This window comes from Anolis carolinensis, chromosome 2 (assembly GCF_035594765.1).
Source record: "Anolis carolinensis isolate JA03-04 chromosome 2, rAnoCar3.1.pri, whole genome shotgun sequence".
In the NCBI taxonomy this organism is placed as follows: domain Eukaryota; kingdom Metazoa; phylum Chordata; class Lepidosauria; order Squamata; family Dactyloidae; genus Anolis; species Anolis carolinensis.
In genome coordinates, this window is record NC_085842.1 from 121,002,411 (window position 1) to 121,027,638 (window position 25,228).

Consider the following 25,228-nt stretch of genomic DNA (forward strand, 5'->3'; position numbering starts at 1 on the left):
TAGTGACAGGAAAGCTGAGAACATGGTGCTCCAAGGCAGCGTGGTTACCAGGCAAACCTTCATACTTTCCCTTCCTTCCGCAGGCAACTGGACAACAATCAGATCAGCTGCATTGAAGATGGAGCCTTCAGAGCCCTACGTGACTTGGAGATACTGTGAGTTGACTTCCTGATTTCATGTGTGCGTATGTGTGCACGCGCATGCTTACATATATGTACATGTGTGAGCGCCCTACAGTGTTTTTATTATGTATGTTCATTTCTGGATGTTTTTTTTCTTTCCTTTTCTTTTCTTTTCTTTTGATTGAAGTGTATCACCAGCCAAGATATGTTTTTCACTTACTAATTTGAGGTTATTGCTAATTGAACCATGAAAGAAGGCTGTGGTTCTTACAGTCTTGTGGAAACAGATGAAAGCAACATTATTTATTTTTGTACTGAACAGATGCAGTTTAATGGGTTCTAAAGAACTGAGTGTTCTATATATAAACAGCTAGAACCTGTGTTTTGTATAGAGTAAAGGATAGCTGACTAGTTCGTCTGGCACAGTATGTGGAAACAGTTTGCAATTGATCTAAATGAAGAGGATACAGTATACAGAAAAGCATTTGGTGATGATGGCTTAGCAGAATGGCAGTTGGGAAAGTGCTAAGGTATAGAATATTAGCACCATGATTTTCATAATTCTAATTTTGAAGCTTTTGTTTAAGTAGCCATGCTCAAACTATTTGTTGTGGAGTAGCTCATGGTTCTCCTTTAAATTCTGAATATGGGTTACTTGCCTTATCCAGGTTTTAAGAGAATTTTTTGATAAAGGTTACTGTCTGCTCTAACCAGATAGTGTCTGTGCTTTGTGTAGGACAGCTGGTTTCAGATGCACATGCCAATGTTACCTCTTTGTACATGCTACTGGTTTTTTTCTTAACTCTTCATCTACCCTTCCGAAATATCTCAAGTCATTGTTAAGACGACAAAGGATAATCCTGAAAGAAAATTTGGAAATGTCTGTCTTCTGGTGTATTTACTTTGGACCTGAAGCCAATCATATTCTGAAACAGTGCAAGTTTGTTGGAAATATCAAAGAATAGTCTCAAAAACTTTTTGTCTCTTGCTGCATAGTCTACTTTAATGCTGAGGATAGTAAAGGTTAGTAGGCCTCTTGAAGCTTATGTAAAGAAGGCCATTTCTGGTTCCTTCTAGGCCCACATGGTAAAATTTGGCATAGCTTATTTGTAAAGTGGCCATTTATTTCACACCAGTATATAAGGGTCACATCTAAGGATATGGGGTCACATCTATATGGATATGTTATGAGTGCTTTGATGGTGTACTTGCAGGGGATTGGGCTAGAATGCCCTTGTGATCGCTTCCAACTCTGGGATTCTATTATTCTAACTAAAATAGGAATTTTTTTTTGTACTGAAATGATGCTGTTCATGGAAGGTGTTGTTTTTCTTTGTATTATCATTGATCGTGTCCTATAGATCTACCCATCCCCTAAAATTTCAGTCAAACAACGTAAGATATGTATTGCTACTTACTGAACAACTTTGTTCAAGTCCTCATCAGGAATTTCATAGACCCATAGAGTTGGAAGAGACAACAAGAGCATCCTTCTCAAATTATTGCTTAATTCCCTCCCCCAAGTGACAGGTTCAAGGGTCTTTGTATCTAATTTTCATGTGGTTGTTGCATTCAGAAGTAGAAACTAACTTACGTGTTTATTATTTTAAGATAAAAAGAGTGGATTTATATATATATATATATATATATATATATATATATATATATATGGATAATGGCGTCGCTCCACCAGGCAAAACAACAAAACTAAAGGCCCCCCAACCTAGAAAATTGACAACACAACCCCTCATCCACGTCTCTACGTTCTTACACTCAACAAAGGATTCCCCCCCTCAAACAGGGAAACACCCACTCTTTGAAGGTCCAAATCCATTCGGTACTCATCACTCTCTCATCTCGAAACACAAAATAAAGAGCAACACTCTGAAAACAAAGGAATTTCATCCAGGAAACAATCAGGGCCACCTGACATCTCCCAACAAAGGTTTCCCCCTTCTAAGACACGGAACCACCTAAAAAAAGCCACAGCAACGCGTGGCCAGGCACAGCTAGTGTATATATATATATATATATATATAGTAGTTTTGCTAATGTTATTTGAGGTGATTTGAAAAAATATTTTCATTTAGTATATTTAGTGCCAAAATACTGTCTACTTCTGGTGACATCTACAAGTCTTTGAATGTCCATCATCTTTACTATAAATGAACATTTAATTTCTTAGCACTTGGAAACCTGCTAATTACTTATCACATATACTTTAAAATTACTATTTCTGGCAAATATAAAAAATTATACCCAGTTTAGTGTCACAAAAATTAAACTTCAAACATTTTTGAAATTGGGTTAAAACTTTTACGGAAATATCACATGCTAAAGCTTAAAATATGCAGAAGAACCCAGCATTTCAGAATGATGAAATTTGAAGACTTGTGGGGCGCACAAATGAGAATGTTCCAAAAACACTTTATATATATCTCTAATTAACATCCATTCAAATTAAAATCTTCCAATTAAATTTTTCAGGAAAGAACATTTGAAATCCTAAGAATTTTAAACTAAATTATGGCCTTCTTATTGTGTAATGATCACCTTCATTCATGAGTTAAATCCCAATGACATTTGTCTTTTTTAAAGGATACCTAGCCACTTGGTGTTTATACATAAAAAAATCTTCTATACAGACTGCCATGATTAGAAAACTGTGCTGTTATTTCATGCAACTAGATATAAAACGTTTAAAATTTTGTATAAAATATGTCATTGGGATTTTTTCTTGTAATTTAACAGTGTGTGTTTCAAAACAATCCTCAGTAGTTAATGTTTTGTTTAAACTCAGTATTCATGAAATCAGAGGAAATTTTCGTTTCCAGCTTTTTACAGTTATAAGGCAAATTAACTGGCCTACCGATTAAATTTAAGCACAAAATCAGTACCATAGTTGGCAAATACCCTATTTGATAAATGTGATGAGAATCTATGCAAGGAGCTCACTTTATTTTTTAAAATCATGTTGGCCGTTGGCTATTGACAAAGATGGTAGAACCAAGAAAACATTACTGAAATTAACTGGCATTATATTAGTTATATAAATAGTGTATCAGATTTCATTATGTCACCGATGAATATCACTCTAAGAAAAAAAAATGATTACTTTGCCTTGTTTTGTTACTAGTGATAGTGTTGTTATTATTGTACTTTCCTTTCTGTGATAGGTAATACAAATTTATACATGAATGTTAATTGGTAGCAAAAGCATTGCAATGATAAGTCAGAAGAAGTTTAAAGAAATTTCTATAAAGAATAAACTGGCTGCCTAAAAGAAGCTTAATTAAAGGTTTTTTTGTTTGTTTTACAACATTATTTCCTCAATATAATCATTACTTTTTGGCAAGAACATCAATTGGATCAATAAGGTTTATATAAGTGTTGATTTACCATTCAAGATCTAATTCAGAACATGTACTTGAGATGAGATCATCAGTTTGATTTAGGCCAATGGCTGGAGTGGAACAGATAAAAAGGAGCACTTGAGAAATTAGTAAATTTAGCCAAAGCAGCAAGGTATTTGCAATTAAATATGTCAGATTTTAAAGTTAAATGCTTAGGATTGGGAGACTTAGGGTTCTTGTACATGGCCACAGCACTTCCATGTTTATATAGAAAGGCACTTCTTGTTTTCCATATTTCCGCTCCTGCGTCTTTGTGTGCTGCTGTGGAACGTTGTTGCATGCTACTATGAAGAAGAAACCCCCAAGAAAATACTAGAAAGTTGGTACTGGAAAGGAAGAGCCTGTAACATTCCTATAACATAATACTGGGGTCCAGTTAAATCCATTTTAAATAGTGTGCATGAATCCGCACACTCATATCTTGAAGTATATTTCTTATTTATCATCGCATCCCTCTTTGAAATTTTTCATATTTTGTACAGGTCAGCATTTAGGAGTCAATTTCCTTGATCAGTTATATTTGGTGTGTTACTAGAAAACTGTCTAGGTGAAAACAGGTGATACTCCATGGCCACTGTCTTTAGGAGATTTGGGGCTGAGATAACTGAAATAAGGAGTGGAGATTTGGTTGTCTGTATACCCATGGATAGGTAGAAACAAATACATAGAAATAAAAAATAAGAATCACACCCAATCAATAGTTACAAATACGCCCCTCCCAAATTCCCCAACCAATATTATTTCCACACTCATATGACTGTATGTCCTATGTTAATAGTCGATAAATAGTTACCATTTTTCTAACATGCAGTTAGATTGTGGACGCCCTTCCTTCTTCTAAGCTTCTTCCATTTGCCATTTCTTGCAATATTGAAAGTGTTCAGCGAACATCATGTTACAGGTTGGGATTGATATTCTTATCAATGCCTTACCTCATTATTTGGGTAACTATGTCTATGTTTGAAACTAGTTATTGTTTTATTGTAAGTGTGAAATTTCTGTATACCTATGAGACTGTACGCCTTGTGGGGCACTGATTGTCTGTTTTATTGTTTTGTTTTATTTATGTGCATTGAGAATGATAAAAGAATGACTAAAATAATGGTAATGATTTCAAGTTCTGGTGTTTGGCCAGGAAATTTTTTCCCCAATTTTCTTGGAAAACAAATACTGCAATGGTGAGCAGCTGTCTTGGGCTTGAAACACTTCCCTTTTTCCCTTTGGTAAAATCGCAACTTCCTAAATATTAATGTTGTGTATTACAATGTCATTGCTTTTGTGGAAACATGTTGTACCATGTACAAAGGCCAATTCATACTTGTAATTCTCCACATTAATATGGTTTATTCCTATGAACTCTTCTCTAGTCTCAAATTAAATGAAATAACTGAGCGCTTCTCTTTTCGAGGTTCCACTCATTTTGTGATCTTTTCTTGTGTTAAAAACAAACTAGCCCTAGAAGAAAACAATGTACAATCTGTCAAATTACCTTTGCCTATGTCAATTGAACTGTTACATTAATTTGTCTGTTGATATATTTCTGATTTCTATGAAACAGCTTTAGATAGCACAACCTTCAATTATTTTATCAACTGGTGTTTTGTTGACTATATATTATTATTTATGGATAATTATATTTGAGGTATAAAATCATGAGTTAATTCTAAGTAAATGAGATGTTGCTGCTTAATGAAAATCTACGAATATGATTTATTTTTCTGTTTTGCCACAAATATAATCAATTTAGACAATTAAGATTAAATTTGAATGGTGTGAACTGCATTCATAACCATCATGATGTCAGTGGAATATTTAATGAAGAATTTACATTTTCTGTAAAGTGTATGTAATGCAGGGTATTTTAAGTCTTATGGAAAAGTATTTTGCATAAAATTGCAATATTTTGCGGGAAAATATAGTTTCAGCATATAATAGGCTTCCACTGCAATTGAATGTTGACAATATAAAGAAAACTGAAAGTGATTTTGCTACTCTTATTACAATTTGGTCAATTAGTTGCTTGATTTTGATTAATCTATAATCAGTTATAATAAGATGAGTGGAGAAAAATCAGAGTTCCCCAATCAACATATTTTGTAACTTGGAAGCAGATCAAAATATACCCTTGTGTTTGCTAAGCTATTTTGTGTCCATGGGTGGAAAGATTTTGGGGAAGGCTAGTTCTGACTTTCTTAGCCTCTTAGCTTTCTTGTAATCTGGAGGGACTCCATCTGAAAGCAGTATCAGAACATCCACTAATTCCTTTTATCAGTCCCTGCCCCATTGTAGATTACTGTAGTAAAGGAGCAGTCTACTGGAAAAGCACGGCACTAGCAGTTTCAATTTCCTTTTTTGGAATCAGATTAAATATATGAGAAGGCACAGTAAAGTCATTTAAACTCATACTCTTCAGGACTTCGCTTCAGCAGAAAACAGCCTGCTAATGTGCTTTGAATAAACACAGAAACCTGATTTAAGAGACTGTCCACTTCACTGCTTCCATCCCCCTAGACAAAACCAGCAAAGAATAGTGTCTTGGAACTAGAATGAAATTGAGTTTATCAACCTTTCGTGAGATGCAGTTTTCTCGCAGCATATGGAGGTGCTTGAGACCATCTCCTGACTGTTACATATGATAGAAATAAGAGAGCAAAAAAACAATAAATAGCAGCCAGATGGCATCAAGGTGACAGATTTTATATTATCTAGTAGCAGAGAACGAACAAGACATCAGAAGCTGGCTTTAGCAGGCTACATTTATTTCCCTGAAAAATCCCTGATGGCTGTAAAGCAGTTGCTTCAGGGAACAGTTTAGGATTTCTGTGTAAGTATCTTGATTAGTGCTTGTTAATGCTGTAACACACTGTGTCCTGTTTCAAATTATGTTGGACTAAATCCAATCCCACTCCTGTCTACAGCAGACCCATAGACATGAATGGAACATCCTAGTCACAACTCATTTATGCTGCACTGATTAATGATATTGTATTGATGAACAGTTTTAATAAAAACAAGAACCATACACACAAGATGAAACCACCTAGTAAAATGCAATTTAGATTGTGTGTATGGAACTTTTTATTCAATGTTACAAATAATGTGCATTTGTCCTTTGCCTTTACTTTTAAAGTATGTGTAAGTTTTCATTCTCAAAAGCCTTTCAAAGACTTTATATAACTATGGCATGTGAAGGACATAATCTGTGATCTGAAGGACATTCTCGCAATTGCATTGATATTTGTATCACAAAAATAGCTTATATCACATTGGGATAGAGTGCTTTTGTTAGTATGTCACCTTTATCCTTTCTGGTGCTTATGATGAGTGAAGGATCTTACATGGACAGAAGCTTGTCTATTTTGATGGAAAAGGCACAAAAGCTACATAATATCCCCTAATTCCAGAGTTTAATAACACAGTTAAAATTTAATTAATAATTTATTTCAATTGCTTCTTAAATCTCTATTGTTATAGTGGGGCCCTCCATCATCAGGCAATTGGGGTACTGATATCAGCAGCTGAATGGTGGATGTTCTTAAGCTTTTTCCACTTGCGACACCCTACAGGATCATCTTCTCTCATACAGTCCGCTCCATACACTTAGGTCCTCTGCGGGGTGGCTGCTCCAGCTTGCCAGTACTTGACTGGCAACCATCTCCCAGAGGACCTTTTCATTGGTCACCCCATCTGAGCTGAGGTGTCAGAATTTAAAAACCATCTAAAGACCTATCTCTTCCTGTAGGCCTATCCAGACCGTTTTAAACAAGAATTTTAAACTTGTGTCCTATGTTTTAATCTCTGTCTTGTGTATTTAATATGTATCATTTATAAAACTACATTTTAATATCTGTGTTTATAGAATTTTGCAATGATTGTGTGATTTGACTGTGCTGTCACCTGCCTCGAGCCACTGAAAATAAATCAGAATTTGCAAGACTTGCTTAACAGAGTGGTTTTCCTTTTTGTGGAGTACAGCTGAAGCATTTTCTGCAGAGTCCACTGTAAGCACTGCATGTTGTCACTAACAGATTTGTGTAAATGTGTGGTGTTCAGAAACCTTTTACTATTTCTAAATTTTTGTGACTCCAATATTTAGCTATTTTGATTGGGACCCACTTTTTAAGAGGCAGTGATGTAGAGCAACATTTCCTACTTGTGGATAAAGGGCATATAGAAGGATCCCCACCATGCAAATACACACACATCTTACTGAGATGTGACAGCTCTGTCAAATAATGGCCCTTCTTTTTAATGACCATATCATTCCAATTTTCTATATAGATGGTCTTTAGACTTCTACAAATAATGTCTTGCAGTAGTAGTTATCTGAGGTATAATGTCCAAACTCTATGTTGGAGTTCATTATCTGATTGACAGCTAATGTTAACCTTCCTTATAACTAGGGAAATGAGATATCTCCTATATGAGAAAATGGATCTCTCTTGCAATCTGAAATGGTATGAAGAAAATTTGTAATAGGAAAGGATGGCTTTAAAATGGTTTTATAAGTATGGATGTGTTTCTAGAAAAGACCATTTCATTGTTTGGGTAACCCAAATGAATTTATTTTGTAGTGTGACTGTCCTCTAGGCACTGTATTTTGTTTTGTTTATTTTAAGCTCTCTTTAATTATGGAATCTTCACATATGACTGAGACCAAATATTGCTATAATAATTATAATAATTGTAATAATAAAACTTTATTTGTATTCCGCCCTATCTCCCCAAGGGGGCTCAGGTCAGATTCCAACACATAACAAAAAAACATTCAATGTCTCTATAAAACAAGCCAATGCTGACGTAAAATCTCAGAAATTTAAATTATTGCACAAATGGGTATGAAAATTGTCTCCAGTATATGTAATAAATTTGGCTCTGGGTGTCTTTAGAGTAATTTCATGCCAAATCCACTGCCCACTATTTGAAATCTGAACGTGTGTGTGTGTGTGTGTGTGTGTGTGTGTGTGTGTGTGTGTGTTTGTACATAATTTATCTCAGACACAAGTTTTGTGTTGGGGCATTCTTTAAAAAGAGACATAGCTCACATATTACGTATATTTGAATGTATGCAAGAGTAAATTACTTTGCAAAGTTATATTCATACTTGGAATTTGTTTTACATGTACAACTTGTGAAACATATTTTGAAATATGGTAAACCTCTAAAAGAGATAATAGCATAAATTATTAACACCAAGTAAACATCAATATTTGCAGTAGCGGCACTCTTCTTGGATATTTTCTATGTCTATAGATAGATAGGCATGTGTGATTAAATGTGTATGTATCTGGGAAAAATTAAGAGAAATGACAAAGGAGTACTGTATACATAAATCATTGAAATAACTTAGTTCCTTGCATTATGGCCATGGTAGAAATCCAGAGACTGGATATTATATTCTGATATAGGAGAGAAGGCTTTTTATTTTAGGAAATTATATTTGTATTATTAATATACAAAGGGATCTTGTAGCAGATGCATGAGGAGGAAGTAGACCTAAGTCTACAAAAGCTTATCTTACGTTAGTCTCAAAGGTGCTACAAGATTCCTTTACATATTGTTTGTAAATCTTTGTATTAAGTATGCATCTTTCCATTTTAATTGGACCTAAACAGTTTTGCCCATTTGCTTTACCTAAAATAAGAAATAACTTGAATCTAATTAAATATAGTATAAAGCCTAAATTCCATATAATGGGAGTCGAACTGGAAAGTCAGAGCAGATTTCTGCTTTCATAGTGGAGATGATATTGCCATGTCTTGGAGTCCCAGCTGGGAGCATTTCTGCATTCTAGTCTTCTAAGACCTGCATGGTGCCATTCACCAGACCTGTCACTCATATTTTTGGTAAAGTACTTGGGTTAATCAGTTTCAGATTTGCATTTCGCCATGCAGTAGTCCATGAACTGCCGCAATGCGGTCCCTATGACACCATCTTTGAAGACCACTCAGCTTCTGCCAAAGCAAAATGAGGTTGCCGTCTTACTGGGCGGGGTTAGTTGAGGGGAGCCTATTTTATCTCTTCACCAACTGCAGAGCCTGCCTATTTGCGTCTGAGTGTAATCCAGGTGGGTCTGTGTTATCTTGGTGTCATCTTCTCCAATGGCATTTAAAACTCAGGTGAGACACTTGTCTCATCTATTTTAGACTTGAACTTCTGGGACAGACTTTCTATAGCGGGTAGATATCTTATATATGAATAAAAATATTAGAACTAACAAGAAATATTTTCACCAAATTCTAATTGGTGAAGACAAATATGATATAGTTTACTTTTTGCTTTTAGCATCTTAACAAATAGAAAATCGTGTCCTCGAATTGATTTTATTTCTTAATATTTTTCCTCATCTTTCGTTTGTGGGCATGATACAAGTGGATCACAGTAAGTACTCGTCATGTAACTTCTTCAGCTACTTGGTGATAATAATTTTTAGAACTAAATAGTGCATGTAGAACCAATGATGTGAGATAAAGAAAAGGCTTCTGTGACATGACAGGTATGATAAAATAAATGTATTTTAAAGCTATTTTTAATTAAATGAACGTATTTTTAGTCTTGAAATATATGTTTCATTAGTTTCTAAATCTGCTAGTATTTAGAAATACATTATTCCGAGGAGCAGATGTTTCCATCACACTACAAAACATGTAGGACCATGTTCAGTTGCCATATTGCTCCCAGCTGATTTAATTGCTCTACTTTTTTCAAGACGCTTTTGCTGTTTAGTTTGAAAAGTGCAGAAAAAAATTCTAGCCACTTTAGAAGCAAAAGATTGGTAGTTTTTTTAAAAAAATTTTTTTATTATTTTAGGACAAACATATACATAACATTTACAATTCCCACCACCACCACGAGGATTATTTTCTTGTACATATTAATCCTGTTTGAGATAATCCTTCTACATTTGCATACTGTAAGCAAAAGATTGGTAGTGACTAAAATAATCTTTGAAATTGAATGACTTTTAAGGTAGTACTGTATAACTAGTTGTGAGGTGTCAGAGTTTTGTGGACAAAGACAAACTTGACTTTAATCCTCGCGCGAATCTTTGAAAACTATTACTGCCATCAGATAGCTTTTGAAGTGCCTCATGCATGTGCTTTCCAAGTTTCAATGCACTTAAAGCAGCAAGTCAGTGATCTTCAGAATTTATTATTTCAATAGAAAGAGCTACTTTATACTGGTCATTGGTATTTAAACCGAGATGGATTAAATATGATTCCACTGAGAAATCCTATCCTTTTCATCTATCTCAAGCTGTGTCTTATTTTACAAATGGCAAGTTTTCATCTATGTTCACTATGACTTCCTCGTTGGATAACTACATTAAGAACTGATTTAAATACATGAAGTATTAGTCTGTAGATAGATCTTATGTCAGACATGGTTAGTTGTGAAAGCAGAGAGGGATTGGTTCCCATTTCTGACCCCATAGGGAATGCATTCCTCTCTAGACTTATGCTTGTCTTCTCTTATCTGGATCTATGTTGGTAGTCATAGCAGGGAGGAACTAACTATTGGGGAATATTAGCTTGGCTCTGTTTTGTGCTCATGCTCCACTTGAGAGTCTATTAATGTGATTTCTGGCATTTCATGGTTTGCCCTTAAACACCCCTAGTGGTCATTGAGAGAGTATCATGAGGCAGTTGTGTGCCGCAATGCGACACTTGGCTTAAGGGCAGCAGCTGGATCAGTGCCAGCCCTGGAAGAAGATGAAAACAATTTTACTAGTATGGCCATAACACTTCTGAACAGATCTTAAAACTACTCCTGCTGTCCTTTTCTACAAATAAAACGGCAACCAGTTTCTTTCTGCAGCTGTTCTGCCGCAACATGTAGGGAAGATTGGGTTAACAATTTTGTGGAGGTAAATGGGGTGGACTTTACAGATATGCATCTTTTATTGTCTAAAAGTGTAAAATGTAAACTGTAACACACTCTGAATATGAACTGCTTATATATGATATAGTCTACAGCTTGTTAATTTGGGTACCCTGCAGCAATAAGCTTAAGGATAAATGCATTTCATCCTTAATTCTTATCACTTTTATCTTTAATTTTGAGAGAAGAAGAAGGTAAGTATATTTTTTTCACCCTTTCTTGCAGGGATACTATTTGTTTTCTTCTTGGAATTACTTTTAATTTAAATTAATTCAGGACCATCCTCTAGAAGTATGGGCTACGCCATTTGAATGTTTCAATACACATATTTTACCACTAGTTTAAAATAAATATTCATAATGCATTTAGAAGCTCAATATTTGTCCTGTAGCAATTGCAATATGCAATAATATGCATGAATGGTAGTATTGGTAGATTTTCTAGAATTATATCTATAAAGTGTAAAGTGCTCAGAATAATCACAAATGAATGGGCTTAATACAATTCATTTACAGGCTGATAGTATAGGTTTGTGCTGGGTTATATTTAAGTCTAAAGAAAAGTCAATATATTATCACTGAAAATTCATCAGTGATGATAGTGATTATCAGAGACACAAATCCTGTGTGTTTAAATAGTTGATATTTCATCAGTCACACATCGAAATGAATGACTATTTCCCACAATGTAAGGGTTTAGGTAAACTGGACATAGTGGTTTTCCACACTTGTTTCAGAAGAGGCAGTGTATGGGATATTTCTAACATCTAGGAGGTGTTGGCAATTCTGAATATACATAATATTTGATGTTTTCAAAATAACAATTTGCTCATCTTATTCATGCTCAGTATTTTAACGTTTAAACCTTTTGACGTTTAAATAAGACCCTACACTTCTCACTTCTGTAAAGACTTAGTAGGACCCTTGTTTAATCCTATGAATCAAAAATTGAATTTTCCAAAATTCAAAAGTTGACATCTAATTATCTTATGGCATTAGGAAACAAACTGTTATTTCATAATTGGATATCTGAACCAGCTCAAGGTGGTTTTGTTTTTCTGTTAAGTTTTTGATAATATTGTAGAGTCTCACTTATCCAACATAAACAGGCCGGCAGAACGTTGGATAAGTGAATATGTTGGATAATAAGGAGGGATTAAGGAAAAGCCTATTAAACATCAAATTACATTATGATTTTACAAATTAAGCACCAAAACATCATGTTTTACAACAAATTTGACAGAAAAAGCAGTTCAATACACAGCAATGTTATGTAGTAATTACTATATTTACAAATTTAGCACCAAAACATCACAATGTATTGAAAAAAAATGACTACAAAAACTTTGACTACTAAAAGGCAGAATGCGTTGGATAATCCAGAACATTGGATAAGCGAATGTTGGATAAGTGAGACTCTACTGTATGTAGAATTGATTTTTTTAGAAATTGATTGCTTACATTTACATAGTGGTTCTAAAGGTTACTGAGAAATCTAGGCATGTCTCATATAGATAAATGAGTTTGAAAAATACTGCTCCAGTAAATTCCCCGCTTGTGTCCTCAGCTCTCCCCCTTCTCCATTCCTGCAGCGTAGCCAAAATATGCTGCCAGCCATGCCACCATTGTTGGAAACGGAGGAGAAAGGTGGCAAATATATTGGGGCAGACCTTTTCAAACTCATTTATCTATATGAAACGTACCTAGATTTCAGTGGGAATTAGGTGAGATAGTAGTATTGAAATGTGTCTTTCAGCTGCATATGGTAAATGATCTCTCCTATACTTTGTCCTTTTTAAAATCCAAAATGTAACCTACTTTGTGGATAGCCCTCGTACGTTTCAATCATAAAACTAGAAACACAGGTACATGTGTAATAAAAATAGTTCATAATCATTTGATAATTCAAAGCAACAAAATAGCAAAAAATGTGTTTTGTGCATTTTATAAATCCTTCAATTTCAAAAATTGTTGAACTATTGTTTTATAATTCAGGCTTTTTTGTAGAATAATATATCCAAAATTATTGAATTGGATCTAAAGTTGCCAGAGCTGAATTCTGAATAGGATGCTTCTATGCTTGAAAAATGGGGGCAGGATGATTTTTGCTGATTCCACCTCATTGACCTTCCCTGGTCCCTAGAAAATCTACATGAGCACAATATTGGATCCAGGCTACTGTTTGCTTTGGAGTGTCTGCAGACCCATTGCTTATTCAATTGAACTTTAGCTAAGTTCTTCCAAACCAATTTTCAGCTATGATGCATGATTACAGTATTACCCACAAGGACACATGCCATTAACACATTGCTTGAATCACAGATGAATATAAACTGTAGTTTACAAATTTGACAATTCATAATTATGGGCATGTAATAGCCATTGCATATGCCAGTCATTTATGGCATCCTCTTAGATAAAAAATAATGGTGCCATTCTTGCTTTCTCAAATACTAGGCATGAAAAAATATTTTTATTAACTAAAGCGTAGATAACCTAACTTCTCCTAGAAAGAACAGTTAATTTAAGCAAAACTGTTATTGTAATAATATAGTCATCCACTTTTTTGATCCAAAGATGTCCGCGTAACATGGTAGTGAATTAAAATTCTTATTGACTTTGACCACTGTGCATGTTGTCTGGGAGTGATAAAAAATAAAATTCAGTGCCATCTATTAATCTTTAGTGGAAAACATTTTTAAATTGAGATCATTATCTGTCCTGCATAAAGCCATTTACAATGTAGCCTTATTAAAATATGTCTATATTGTAAAAGTAGGAGCATTGTAAATAAATTTTCCTAGTACTGCTGCCTGCTCCCAAGAGAAGTGGGTTAATATTGAATTTGATCTTGCAATGAATAATAGTATGTAGATTTTTAAAAGCAAAAGCAAATATGAAATTATCAATAACTTCAAAAGATATGTTCTATTTCCAATACACTGGTTTTATCTGTAAACCTGCCAGCCTAAGCCATTTCATGAATGCAGGGTTGGTGAAAAGGCTTCACCCTTCCAATCCATCCTGTTGTACTTTTTTGGTGGAAAAAACATAAGGCAATGAAATTGGACGGGAAACAGATCTTGGATATTTGTAATGGAGTTTCCAGTGCAGTTGAAGGATCAAAGATGTTTGAACATCAAGAAGCAATAGTAATTTTGGTGCAAGCTAAGAAAATGTCAGCTTTGAAACTTTCGAATTGAAAGTGGTAGGTATTCCTTTGCCCTTAATCCTCTAAAGATCTGCCAGAGGAAGAGAATATATGTCAATGCTTCATGTCTCTCAGGCATAGGTTTCAAGGGTCAAAGTGGTTATTAAATTCAATATTTGCACTTGCTTCCTTGAAAAATAACACGGGAAAGGAGCACACCAGTGGGGAGAGACTGGAATTGGACATCAGTTAGATCACGAAAGGGTTAGGTCTTCTTCATCATATCTGTGCGCTCTCTCTCTCTATACATAGGGAGAGGGAGAGAGAGGGAGGGAGGGAGAGACAGAGAGATACCAACAGGAAACCAATTTATACAGTTTTGTTTACAAATTAGTTGAATGAACACACTTGTAAATAATGTAAAGCATGGGAAATATTGAGTTTAAAGTGTATTAAATGTGATTGCCTTGCTTGATCTAAATCTCTCCAATAGCATCACTGTTTGCATGAAACTGGCATCTGTTTGACCTCACAATCCAAGAAGTCAGTCACCATGTAAAGAAGTTTACTGGTTAACAAATAGGTTTTAACTATTTGCAGTGTAATTGCGTATGGCTGCTCATGGCTTCAGTTTCACTGAGTTTATTTGAAATCAGTTCCCTCTACAGGATTGTCATCTAACCCTATGTGCGTGCTTTAGATTAATGAACTTGCTAGCACATTCATAAATCTGTATTGCCCCATAAGGAAGGCTGCCTCTTGTTTATATAGTAAACATATATGGTAACTTTGGGAAGAAGATGTGAGAATGGAGAAAGCCCAGCATATTTGAATAAAGAGACAATTAACAAATCAGCATGTGCTTTTTAGGTTTTAATGACACCTGGAGAGCATTTAGCATTAATTATTTAAAAATAACACTAAGAACCTGTCAAATTGATATTGCTGTTAGAACAAATATTACTGTAAATGTTAATTTAAGGTGTCAAAAGAGTAGTCAACTGCTATATGTTAGGAATGAAAGGCACTTCTGATGTTATTTTGGTTTTCTAACAGTTGAATAGCAAACAGCTTATGGAAAAATCATTTACAGTACCTGATGCTGGGCACGCACACACACGATTAATGACTTTGTTCACTTCCTTTTTGAGTTTTTCCCTTACTCCTTTTCCTTTCCAACCCACCTGCATGTTTTCTCCTCCTTATGCTCTTCTTTCACCACAAATAATAGCACAAATATATTTGTGGTATACTTGATTTGTGTGGAGGAACAGTAGGGAAGAGACCTTGTAAAACCCATTTATACACTTAGCACGTCCCATAGTCTTTAAGTTTCTCAGTCACCATTGAGTAAGACCATAATGTAAGAAATGGCAGTACAATCAAAATATGCTGATTCTGTGGATTGTACATGAGACTGGGATTCAGTGGATTATGTGTAGCGAATAATGAATCATGCTTTGCTCATTTTTCAGGTGTGCATATATTCATTCTAAATAATTCAGCAGTTTGTTATCTCTGAGATCCAACTGTTATATCTGAGATCCAAAGTAGCTTAAGAGAGAAAAAGCAGGATATAATAATAATAATAATAATAATAATAATAATAATAGTAATAGTAATAGTAATAGCTTACTAAGCTGTTGTTAATATGTGTAAGAGCAATGTTTGTGTATATTTATAATTATTTTATGTCCCGGCATGGAATGCTTGCCATATATATGTTATGCTTCTCCCTAAGTCCCCTTCATGGTGAGAAGGGTGGAATATAAATGTTTTAAATAAATAAATAATCTCCTAGATAGTTATTGCAGGTTCAAATAATACTGCTGCATTTGTACAGTTTTTCCCAATCTTCATATGGTTTGGATTTGACCTCCAGTGATCCCTCCCCATTGGCCATGTTAGGAGGGGCTGCTGGGAATTAGATTGCTCTGATAAAGGAGTGACCTAATTGGAAAAGACAGAAGGAAATGTTACACTTGTAAGAACTGCCATTGTTGCTATAACTAATCAGTCAACCCCAAAGATCAGTGTCATGGTCCCAGAACTCTTCCCCCTTCTCTCGCTCTCACACACGGACACACAAACATACACAGGAAATTGCTCCTCTAGGTTACATAAGAGAGCAAGAAAAAGGGAAAAGGCCAAACTCTAAACAGATACAGGAGTATAGATTATTTAGATACCACAGAGCCAGCCTGATCTAAAGTGATACTTGTTAACTGGGAGATGTCTACAAGTTTTTTCTTTAATAATAATTAAAGAAAAAACTAAAGATTACTTCATTTGATCTAGAGGAGTTAAAAACCCCAAGAAAGCAAGTGAAACAAATGTATGGATTATTGCTAGTCTTCAAAGAAATGAAAGGGTAAAACGCTTTCTTCAATTCCAGAAACAAAATAAAACCCTGTTTCCCTTTTCTAAGAATAGCAGTAATGTTAATTTACTAGTCTAACTGTTACAGGTGATATCTGTAAAACACATCAGAGTGCACATAAAAATATCTTGAGAAAGGTGGGTTAAAATAAAGTGAATAAAGTAAATAAAAAATAAAACACAGAGTCTGTGTATGATCACTGCACTGAATAGCCTATGGGTTTGTGTATTTCTTTACAGATTAGAATTGTCCCGATGGATGCAGCACAGCCAAATGCCATACAAAAAGTAGCCTGCTGCTTATTATCTTGAGGCTTGAATGGCTAACAGCCCCCTGGTAATTACGCTAGATGCTCATTAGTGCTGAACAAGCACTAATAAAAAAATTAATCTACCATATCATTTGTCATTTTGATTGGTTGTTTGCTATAACTGCTTTCAGAAATCAAGTGTAAGACAAAATCAGAGTCCATATTATATTTACCAATGGAAGTCTCCCTTCAACTATGACCCTATGCTTTGGAAGGGAAGAAAGCTATAAAAATGCATATCCAATCCGTTCAAAACCAGAACAAGAAAACAACATGCATATTTTATATGTGTATAGCCATTTCCCTTGAGAGTGTGCCTTTCGCAATGCATCTTTTCCATCACGCTAAGAGAAAACAGACCTATTTCTGTCACAGTAGTTGTGACATTGGACAAATGTGTAAAAAGCTATTTGTATGATAACCCAGTGTATGCTTCCCATTCACTTCAAACTTATTCCAGTGAACACAAAATTGCACACTTATTAATTTTGCCACCTATCATCTTGTTTAATGTAGGCAATTAACAATGTTACCTTTAGATCACAGTTTTGCTGATATCATAGCTGTAAAATTTAATCATAGGCTATTATTGTCACAACAAAATAATACCCAGTGCTGCTAAGATGTTGTAAAAAGTTTATTATTAGGAAGTCGTAAGGTGATTTCAGTTGTATTGCTTATGTATGGTCTTGATTGCTTATGATATTTCATTCAAGTAAGAGCAGAATGAGTAGCATGCTTCTTATAACTCTATTTAGTAGAGTTATTATTATTATGTTTATTTATGTTCCACCTTTCTCCCAACATTAGAACTCAAGCAAGCTAATGACATGTTAAAAGAATGCAAGTTAAAAACAATAAAAATAGAAAAAAGAATAAATATAAAAGTAAGAACCAATTAGAGATTTTGTAAATTATAACACTAAAAATAGACAAATAAACTGCATTACATTACTACCTAAAACCCCATTTAAAAATCTTCAAAACAGCGCCACAACGCATTAACAACCCAACCGTCATCAAAGGAAGGGTGAAGATGTACAGTTTCCTATTAAAGTCTTGGTTGCATATGAAGGACTAGCACTCCCTTGGTTTTGATAAGGGCATTGCTTATGGCAGCCAAAATTCAAATATTTTTCATGAAGGTGTTGATCCTCAGCTATCCTGAAGCTGAAAATTAATATTTTTGTTTTATAGGGAAGTTAAAGTCTCCCCATTTTTTCTCAAGCACTACTGGGAAGCTTATTTAGATCAATGTAATTCAAATCGGTGTTTCATTCTACTTACTGTAGAATGGGGTATCTTTTTGATCTGACGTTCAGTAGAAAACTCCATTTCAATTTTTTCCATCTTATATAACATTTTTCTAAATAAAGTATAGCTAGCTAATGGGATGCATCAATATTCTGGCCTATTTCATTATTACATTTCTCCTGTATGGGGTTCTATAAAATATCATAGCTGAATGAAGCCAATATCATTTTTACTGCATAACCCTTATTTGCAAATCTATTGGGATTCTCATCTCAGGTGGAATCGTCCTAACATGAGGGACAGATGAAAATTCAACTTTGTACATGCTACTGAACATGCCAGATTTTCAGGGTTTTTGTTTTTACAAATGTGTGTGCACTAGATTTTTAAAAAAGAATATGAGAGAAAGAAAAACTGATATTTATTCATGAAAGTTCAGGCAGTTCCCGAGTTACAAACATCTGACTTACAAATGACACATAGTTTAGAATGGGGTGAGACAACAGAAAGTGAGATAAATCTACCCCTAGGAAAGGAATTTTACTCCTGGAAGAGTTGTTGCCTTACACTTAAAAATGTACTTGTTCTGACTTACATAAAGATTCAACTTACGAGCAAACCTATAGAACAGTGGTTCTCAACCTGTGGGTCCCCAGGTGTTTTGGCCTACAACTCCCAGCCAGTTTATCAGCTGTCAGGATTTCTGGGAGTTGAAGGCCAAAACATTTGGGAACCCACAGGTTGAGAACCGCTGCTATAGAACCTATCTTATTTGTAACTTGAGGATTGCCTGTGCAGACTTTAAGTGCTTAGTTTGTAAAAGTTTAGGTTTGACTGAAACACGTTTATGGTGCTGCATTCGGGTTACCTCTATTTTTCCCTTTGACAGTTCCTCATCTTGAACAACTATATGGCAGGCATAGAAATCATTCTTCTGGGAATACCCTCCTAAACTGAGAATGGCTTTTGATGTTCTTATCACAATCCAAAAATGAATGTATCTTGGGGTTTTCTTGGTAGGATTTGTCCAGAGCGAATTTGCCTTTGGCTGCCACAGAGGCTGAGGGGGTATGAATTGCCCATCTAGTGGGCAGGTCTCCAGAGTCATAGTACAATGCTCATGCCACTACATCATGTTGGGTCTTTTCATTAGCTTTGCCTACTGGATTTATTCAATGTAGGTGATTGGAAATAGTATTCAGTTGCCTTTGTGCCATAATTAAAAAAAAACTCCTTCCAAGTATTAAGAAGTTTTAAAGTAGCTGAGAATTCAAATGTGGAAGGAAAACATGACAATCTCATCCATTTCTTCATAAAAGTTTACATAAATTGAGCAGTCACCAATTGACTATGTAACACAATTTGGAAAAAAAAATCTGTTCCTGGTTTGTTTGGTTTTTTTTGGGGTTTTTTTGGGGGGGGGTTGTGTCAGGAACGACTTGAGAAACTGCAAGTTGCTTCTGGTGTGCAAGTTGTTCCTGATTTGAAAGTGTAATTCCTGTTCAATTGTGTGATACTTACTTTGAAACTTACTTAGATACTTACTAAGTAATATAGTTTTTTGGCGTCACAAACTATGTTGAAATGGTTGAGACTCAATTAGATACTCATTGAAAAACTACAGCAAAATGTGCTAGAATTTCCCACAAAAACAGTTTTCCTATGTTTTTAAGGATAGAACCAATTAGGAAACGACGTCTATAACCCAGGAAGAAATATCGTGTTACATAGTGTTATATATTCTGCCATATCATCAAGATGCAAAGGCAAATAAATATAACATGCCAGTAGCAGTCAAGGTTAACGGATGCCTCCCAGACTCTTACCATTGTGTTCTTTCTACTGATGTCACCATTTCATCAGAAATGGATTTGAAAAGATAGGTTGCCCATGTAAATTCCTAAAAAATAGTATATTGCTTATTTTAATTTATCGGGTTACCTTTAGATCAGTCAAATTTGATAGGCTACTTGGAATATACTATAATTTGGAAATCCTTCAGTGTTTTGGTTTTGCTAATATGAGCCAATGGTTGCCTCCAACAATGGATGCTACAAACCACATCCACCCAACCAAAGTCCTCACACTCTACTTTCATTAAGCTCTGTCCATGAAAGCTCCTCCTACCTACTCTTTCAAGCCTTTGCCCACTAAGTCCCCTCCTATCTGCCTTAACAGAATGTTTAAAAAGCTCAGGAAAAGAGAGGGATCTAAGGTCTGGTTATTACCTCTCTCTCTCATCAGTTTGTTTTCTGTTCCAGAGTGTAGGCTCAAATAATCCCACATCTTCATAAAATGTGTTTCTTGCTCACACTTTAGGCACATCAAAGTTATCTATGTCACCTCTGAACAACAACACCATGTCTACTTTTTCTCATTCAGCCAGATGTCTCCTGTTTTGTTCTTAACTGAGAGCAATGTGGCTGGTAAGCAACAAGATGCCTCAGGTCTCCTGGCTCTACTTCATGGTGGGCAACTTGTATCTTTCCAGATATCATTAGATGGCAGCTCTGACAAGCCCTTGCCAGCATACCCAGATTAGATCTGCAGTCCAATTACATCTGTAGAGTTACACACTCTTCTCTCCCCCCCCCCCCCAAACTATAAGGAAGAAGGAGAACCAAAGCATGAGGTGTAAATAATCTCTCTCGAAGTAGCAGACTTTCTGCTGTCTGCTACTTTGAGACATTCTGCCTCCCCTGTCCATTCTTTCCTTATAATCATAAAGCAGCATTTTAAAAATTTGATGCACTATAAACTCTCTTTGGTGACTAAATTTCCCCTATGGAGAAGGTACACTTCTATTTGTTTGTAAATAGCTAGTTTAGATGATACCAACAGGAACCTTCCATTTTAATCTGCATTAGCCCAGTCTTTTCTTTAGTGCAGGCATGGGCTAACTTGGCCCTCCAGGTATTTTGAACGTTAACTCCCACAACTCCTAAAACCTACTGGCTGTTAGGAATTGTGGGAGCTGAAGTCCAAAACACCTGGAGGGCTGGAGTTTGCCCATGCCTGGGCTAGTGCCTTCCATATGAATGAAGTACTAGATCCATAAAAGATTCAAAATTTTAAAGGAACTATCCAAGGTTCTGAATCTTATATTCAAAATAGCTTCGACTAAAACCTGGAACTGCTCCTCTAACATGGAAACCAACAACTGTCACTGGATATTTTATATTTGTTTGTGTATGCATCTTGAGGTTTACAGTGCAAATTCATTTCTAACTATGCTCAGATCATTCATTTCTTGTGTTTCCCCCCACAAACATAACACTTTCTATAAATAGTACTGTCAGAATACCACTACTGATTGGATCCATCTGTGTTTGTTTTCTTTTCTCTATAGTACTCTCAATAACAACAACATCACTCGCATCCCTCTCACCAGCTTCAACCATATGCCAAAGATCAGGACCCTGTAAGTACTCCTTTTCAAAGCATTCTGTGATTGAATTGATCTGCATAATGTTTCAGTCTTTTTTCTTTTTGTTTTTAACACTTTTTTAAACAAATGGAACATAATTGCTTATTCTAAGTAATAGAGAGAGAGGGGGGAGGGAGGGAGAGGGAGAGGGAGGGAGAGAGAGAGAGAGAGGGGGGGGAATGTGCAGCACTCTTGTTTCTCTTTCATTTCAGTATGTGGGAGCAGGAAGCAGCTTGAATTGTTAATAGGGTAAGTGTGATGGATAGGCCAGGAGTAAGACTGCCACAGTGGACAGACTTCATTCTCTGTTTCTAGTGGCAAGATAAGCCCTAATGTCAGGCCAGACAGGCATGGAGATCATGGTGTGAGCTTATGCAGCCCAACATAGACTCCTGTTCCTGTGCTAGGTTTGGAACTGAGACTCAGAGGGAGAATTAAACTGGGAAGAAACCTTGTCTAATCCGGGCATTGTGTTATACTGGATCCTAACTAAATTTTTCACAAAAAAAGATGTATTTCTTCTGTGTGTGGAAAGATTTTTACCAACCAAGAAAATTGTATGGAGATTTTTCACCAAACTCTTCTACTCATGAACTCCCCATATGCACATTTTTGCCGATGAGGTTTTATAGAGATTGACACATTCACACAAATTACATCCATCTATTGGAAGGAGAGCCTCCTGAACAGAACTGAATTCTAGAATGTCTCTGCTGTGGGATCCAAGCAGTAGTGCTTATGTTCAATGTTCACACAGTCCAAACATATAATCTTAACAACAACACTATATGATAACCCAATATTATTACCTTCAGATTTCAAATAAGAAACTGAAGCTGAAACAACATTTCAACTAGAGACTCTTTTGATCTTTGTTCAGTGCCTTCACTGCTATATACAGAAAGAGATTAGTATGTGCTGCACTATCCTGTTGCTTTGAGAAACTAGGCATATCCAATAGTGGACAAGGCAACAGGACTGTTATGTAGCTATAGCTGGAGCCTCCTCAAATATGTAACATGTCATCCATTTTTGACATGCTGTGGTGTACTATGCTGTAATCCAGAAAAATGTCAAAGAGAACATTGTCCAAGGTAAATTTAGGCACACAAAGCCAAGGACAATTCAGCTGTTTACATCAGGAGTAAGAAAATAAATTAATAAAATAAAAACATGGAGGCCCAAGCTTCTCTGTGCTTTATAGTGGGGTGACAAGAGACATTATGCAAAGCATGAGCTCCATCTTCCTCAAGGCAGGCCAGCAAATGGGTATCTGTTATAAAGTGAAGAGGCTGTTGATGTGGTATAAAGACACCATCTTTTTAACCACTTCATATAGAACAGGAATAAGAAATACATAGAATGACCATTCAAGTTGGACCTTTGGAACCTTGAAGCTTATCAAATGGTGAGGGATGCTAGAAGATACAATCCAAATCAGGAGAGCACATTTTGTCTACGCTTGATATAGAACATAGGTTTTTACTTGTTACATAAATTAGTTGTTGTTGTTGTTGTTGTTGTTGTTGTTGTTGTTGTTGTTACTACTACTACCAAGGATAATAAATCATTGTCTGTTGAATCTTTTGCCATTTAATGTCAAAGTTTTCCTTGATGGTTTAGTTAAATAGTATCTATAGTTTCTCCCTCCCTCCCCCCTATTTGTTTCATTATAAATCTATCTACTTCAGGCCTTGATCTCTTAAGTCAAAAATTAAGTCTAAAACGTTTTCTTTGCCTGCACTAAAAATGCTGACTTCAATACTGAGTTTATTTCTCTATATATTTAGGCCTTCCATAAATAGTAGCCCCACAAGTAATTGTTTGCATTCATTAATTTGAAGGTATTTATATATACATTTTAGCTTTTTCCTGGTAGTGCCCTTGTTTTTCCTTACAAATTGATCAAGCATACAATGTCTGCTGCCATTTTCCTTTAATTTAAAAGATGGCTTTGTATGTGGCTCCCTGGAGACTTGTATCGACTAATTCTCTTTTGCTGTAATTAAAGGGAGAAACAGAAAAGGAAGCCATAAATGGGATTTAAAGGAAAGCTTTGAAATTGAATTTTCAGAATTACATTTTATAAAACCTGGATGCAGACCCAAAAAGATATTCTGGAAATCTAATTAAGGCAGTGACTAAAAGGACACTTTTAAAAACTAGAAGTTGTATTATTGTGCACTGTAAATGTACTTCTACCAAATTCAATTCATATATCTTGCCAACTAAGTTTGCAACATACATTTAAGCATTCTTGTTCTTAATGAAAAATAGAAGGGCTCAACTTTAATTAAAAGGTTACCTTTTTCATCTTATACTTCATCTATTTTGTTATAGACACCAATGCCATCAGATGAAGATTAAGTGTAAAATAAGCATGCATAGTACATACAAATGCTATCTCTAAGTGTCTTCATTAGGGTATTATTGAAGGAAATGATTTTGTATTTCTATAATTATTAGCCATGCTCTTGAATACGTTATTTAATATTTCACATCATTAAGCATATCTTATTTTTTTTTAAAGGGAAGTAGATGCTAATAACCCTTTAGAAACCATGGCTAAAATTCAGTGTGCCATCATAGACACACAGATAGCATTGACTATGAAAAAGGAATCTTAAATGAACCCTGCATGAACCTTATACCTTTCCGGTGTGACTAAACAGTGTGTTAACTAGTTAGAGAGCAATCTTATGCTCTCTGGTGGTGCACTCTAATACCAGAATCATTATTTCTTTCTGTGTCTCTGGGAGAAGTTAGAAGTAAGCTACTATTTCCATCTTCTCATTTGAGATTGGTTTTTCTCCAGGGGTATAAGTTTTCTCCCATTCCAAACAGGGGCATGGAAATAATTTGGAATAGCTCCAGGGCTACCCCCAATGCCCCACCCCCCCACATGCTGTTGGCATTTGAAAACAGGCAGTTGCATGATCATTGAGAATTATGTTTGGGGCTTGGCTAAAAGCAAGGGATCCTCAGCATCAGCATCAGTTCCAGTTTTATAGATTGAAGAGAGAATTCAAAACCAGATTTGTCCCCAGAGCTGTGAGATCATCTCAGGAGGACAACATCAGAAACCTCCATAGTAGCTAAGAAGCCCTAGGAGGGAGGATCCAAAAGTGAAATTGTTTTCTATGATGTCAGGGACATCCCTGTGGGATAACATTTTTTTTCCCTTTTAGGTGTTTAATTTTATGGTAGTTTAGATTCTTGCTTATTCTATTCAATACAACTGAATGAGGCAGCATTGCCTTTTCTGGAATATAGTCTGCTTTACACACACAT

The 25,228-nt window shown here is 35.4% G+C and overlaps 1 protein-coding gene across 4 annotated transcripts in view; it reads left to right on the forward strand.

The window, feature by feature from the left end:
- The window catches only part of slit3 (slit guidance ligand 3), a 558,157-nt gene that overhangs the window by 342,822 nt on the left and 190,107 nt on the right, over positions 1–25,228 (forward strand). For 2 of the 4 annotated variants that reach the window (XM_062970473.1, XM_062970476.1), the window contains 2 exons: positions 84–155; positions 21,860–21,931. In XM_062970473.1, the coding sequence (XP_062826543.1) occupies positions 84–155; positions 21,860–21,931 (144 nt within the window). Of the gene's footprint in view, positions 1–83; positions 156–8,460; positions 9,655–21,859; positions 21,932–25,228 lie in introns of those variants that run through there. The other 2 variants (XM_062970474.1, XM_062970475.1) reach the window with 2 other exon arrangements.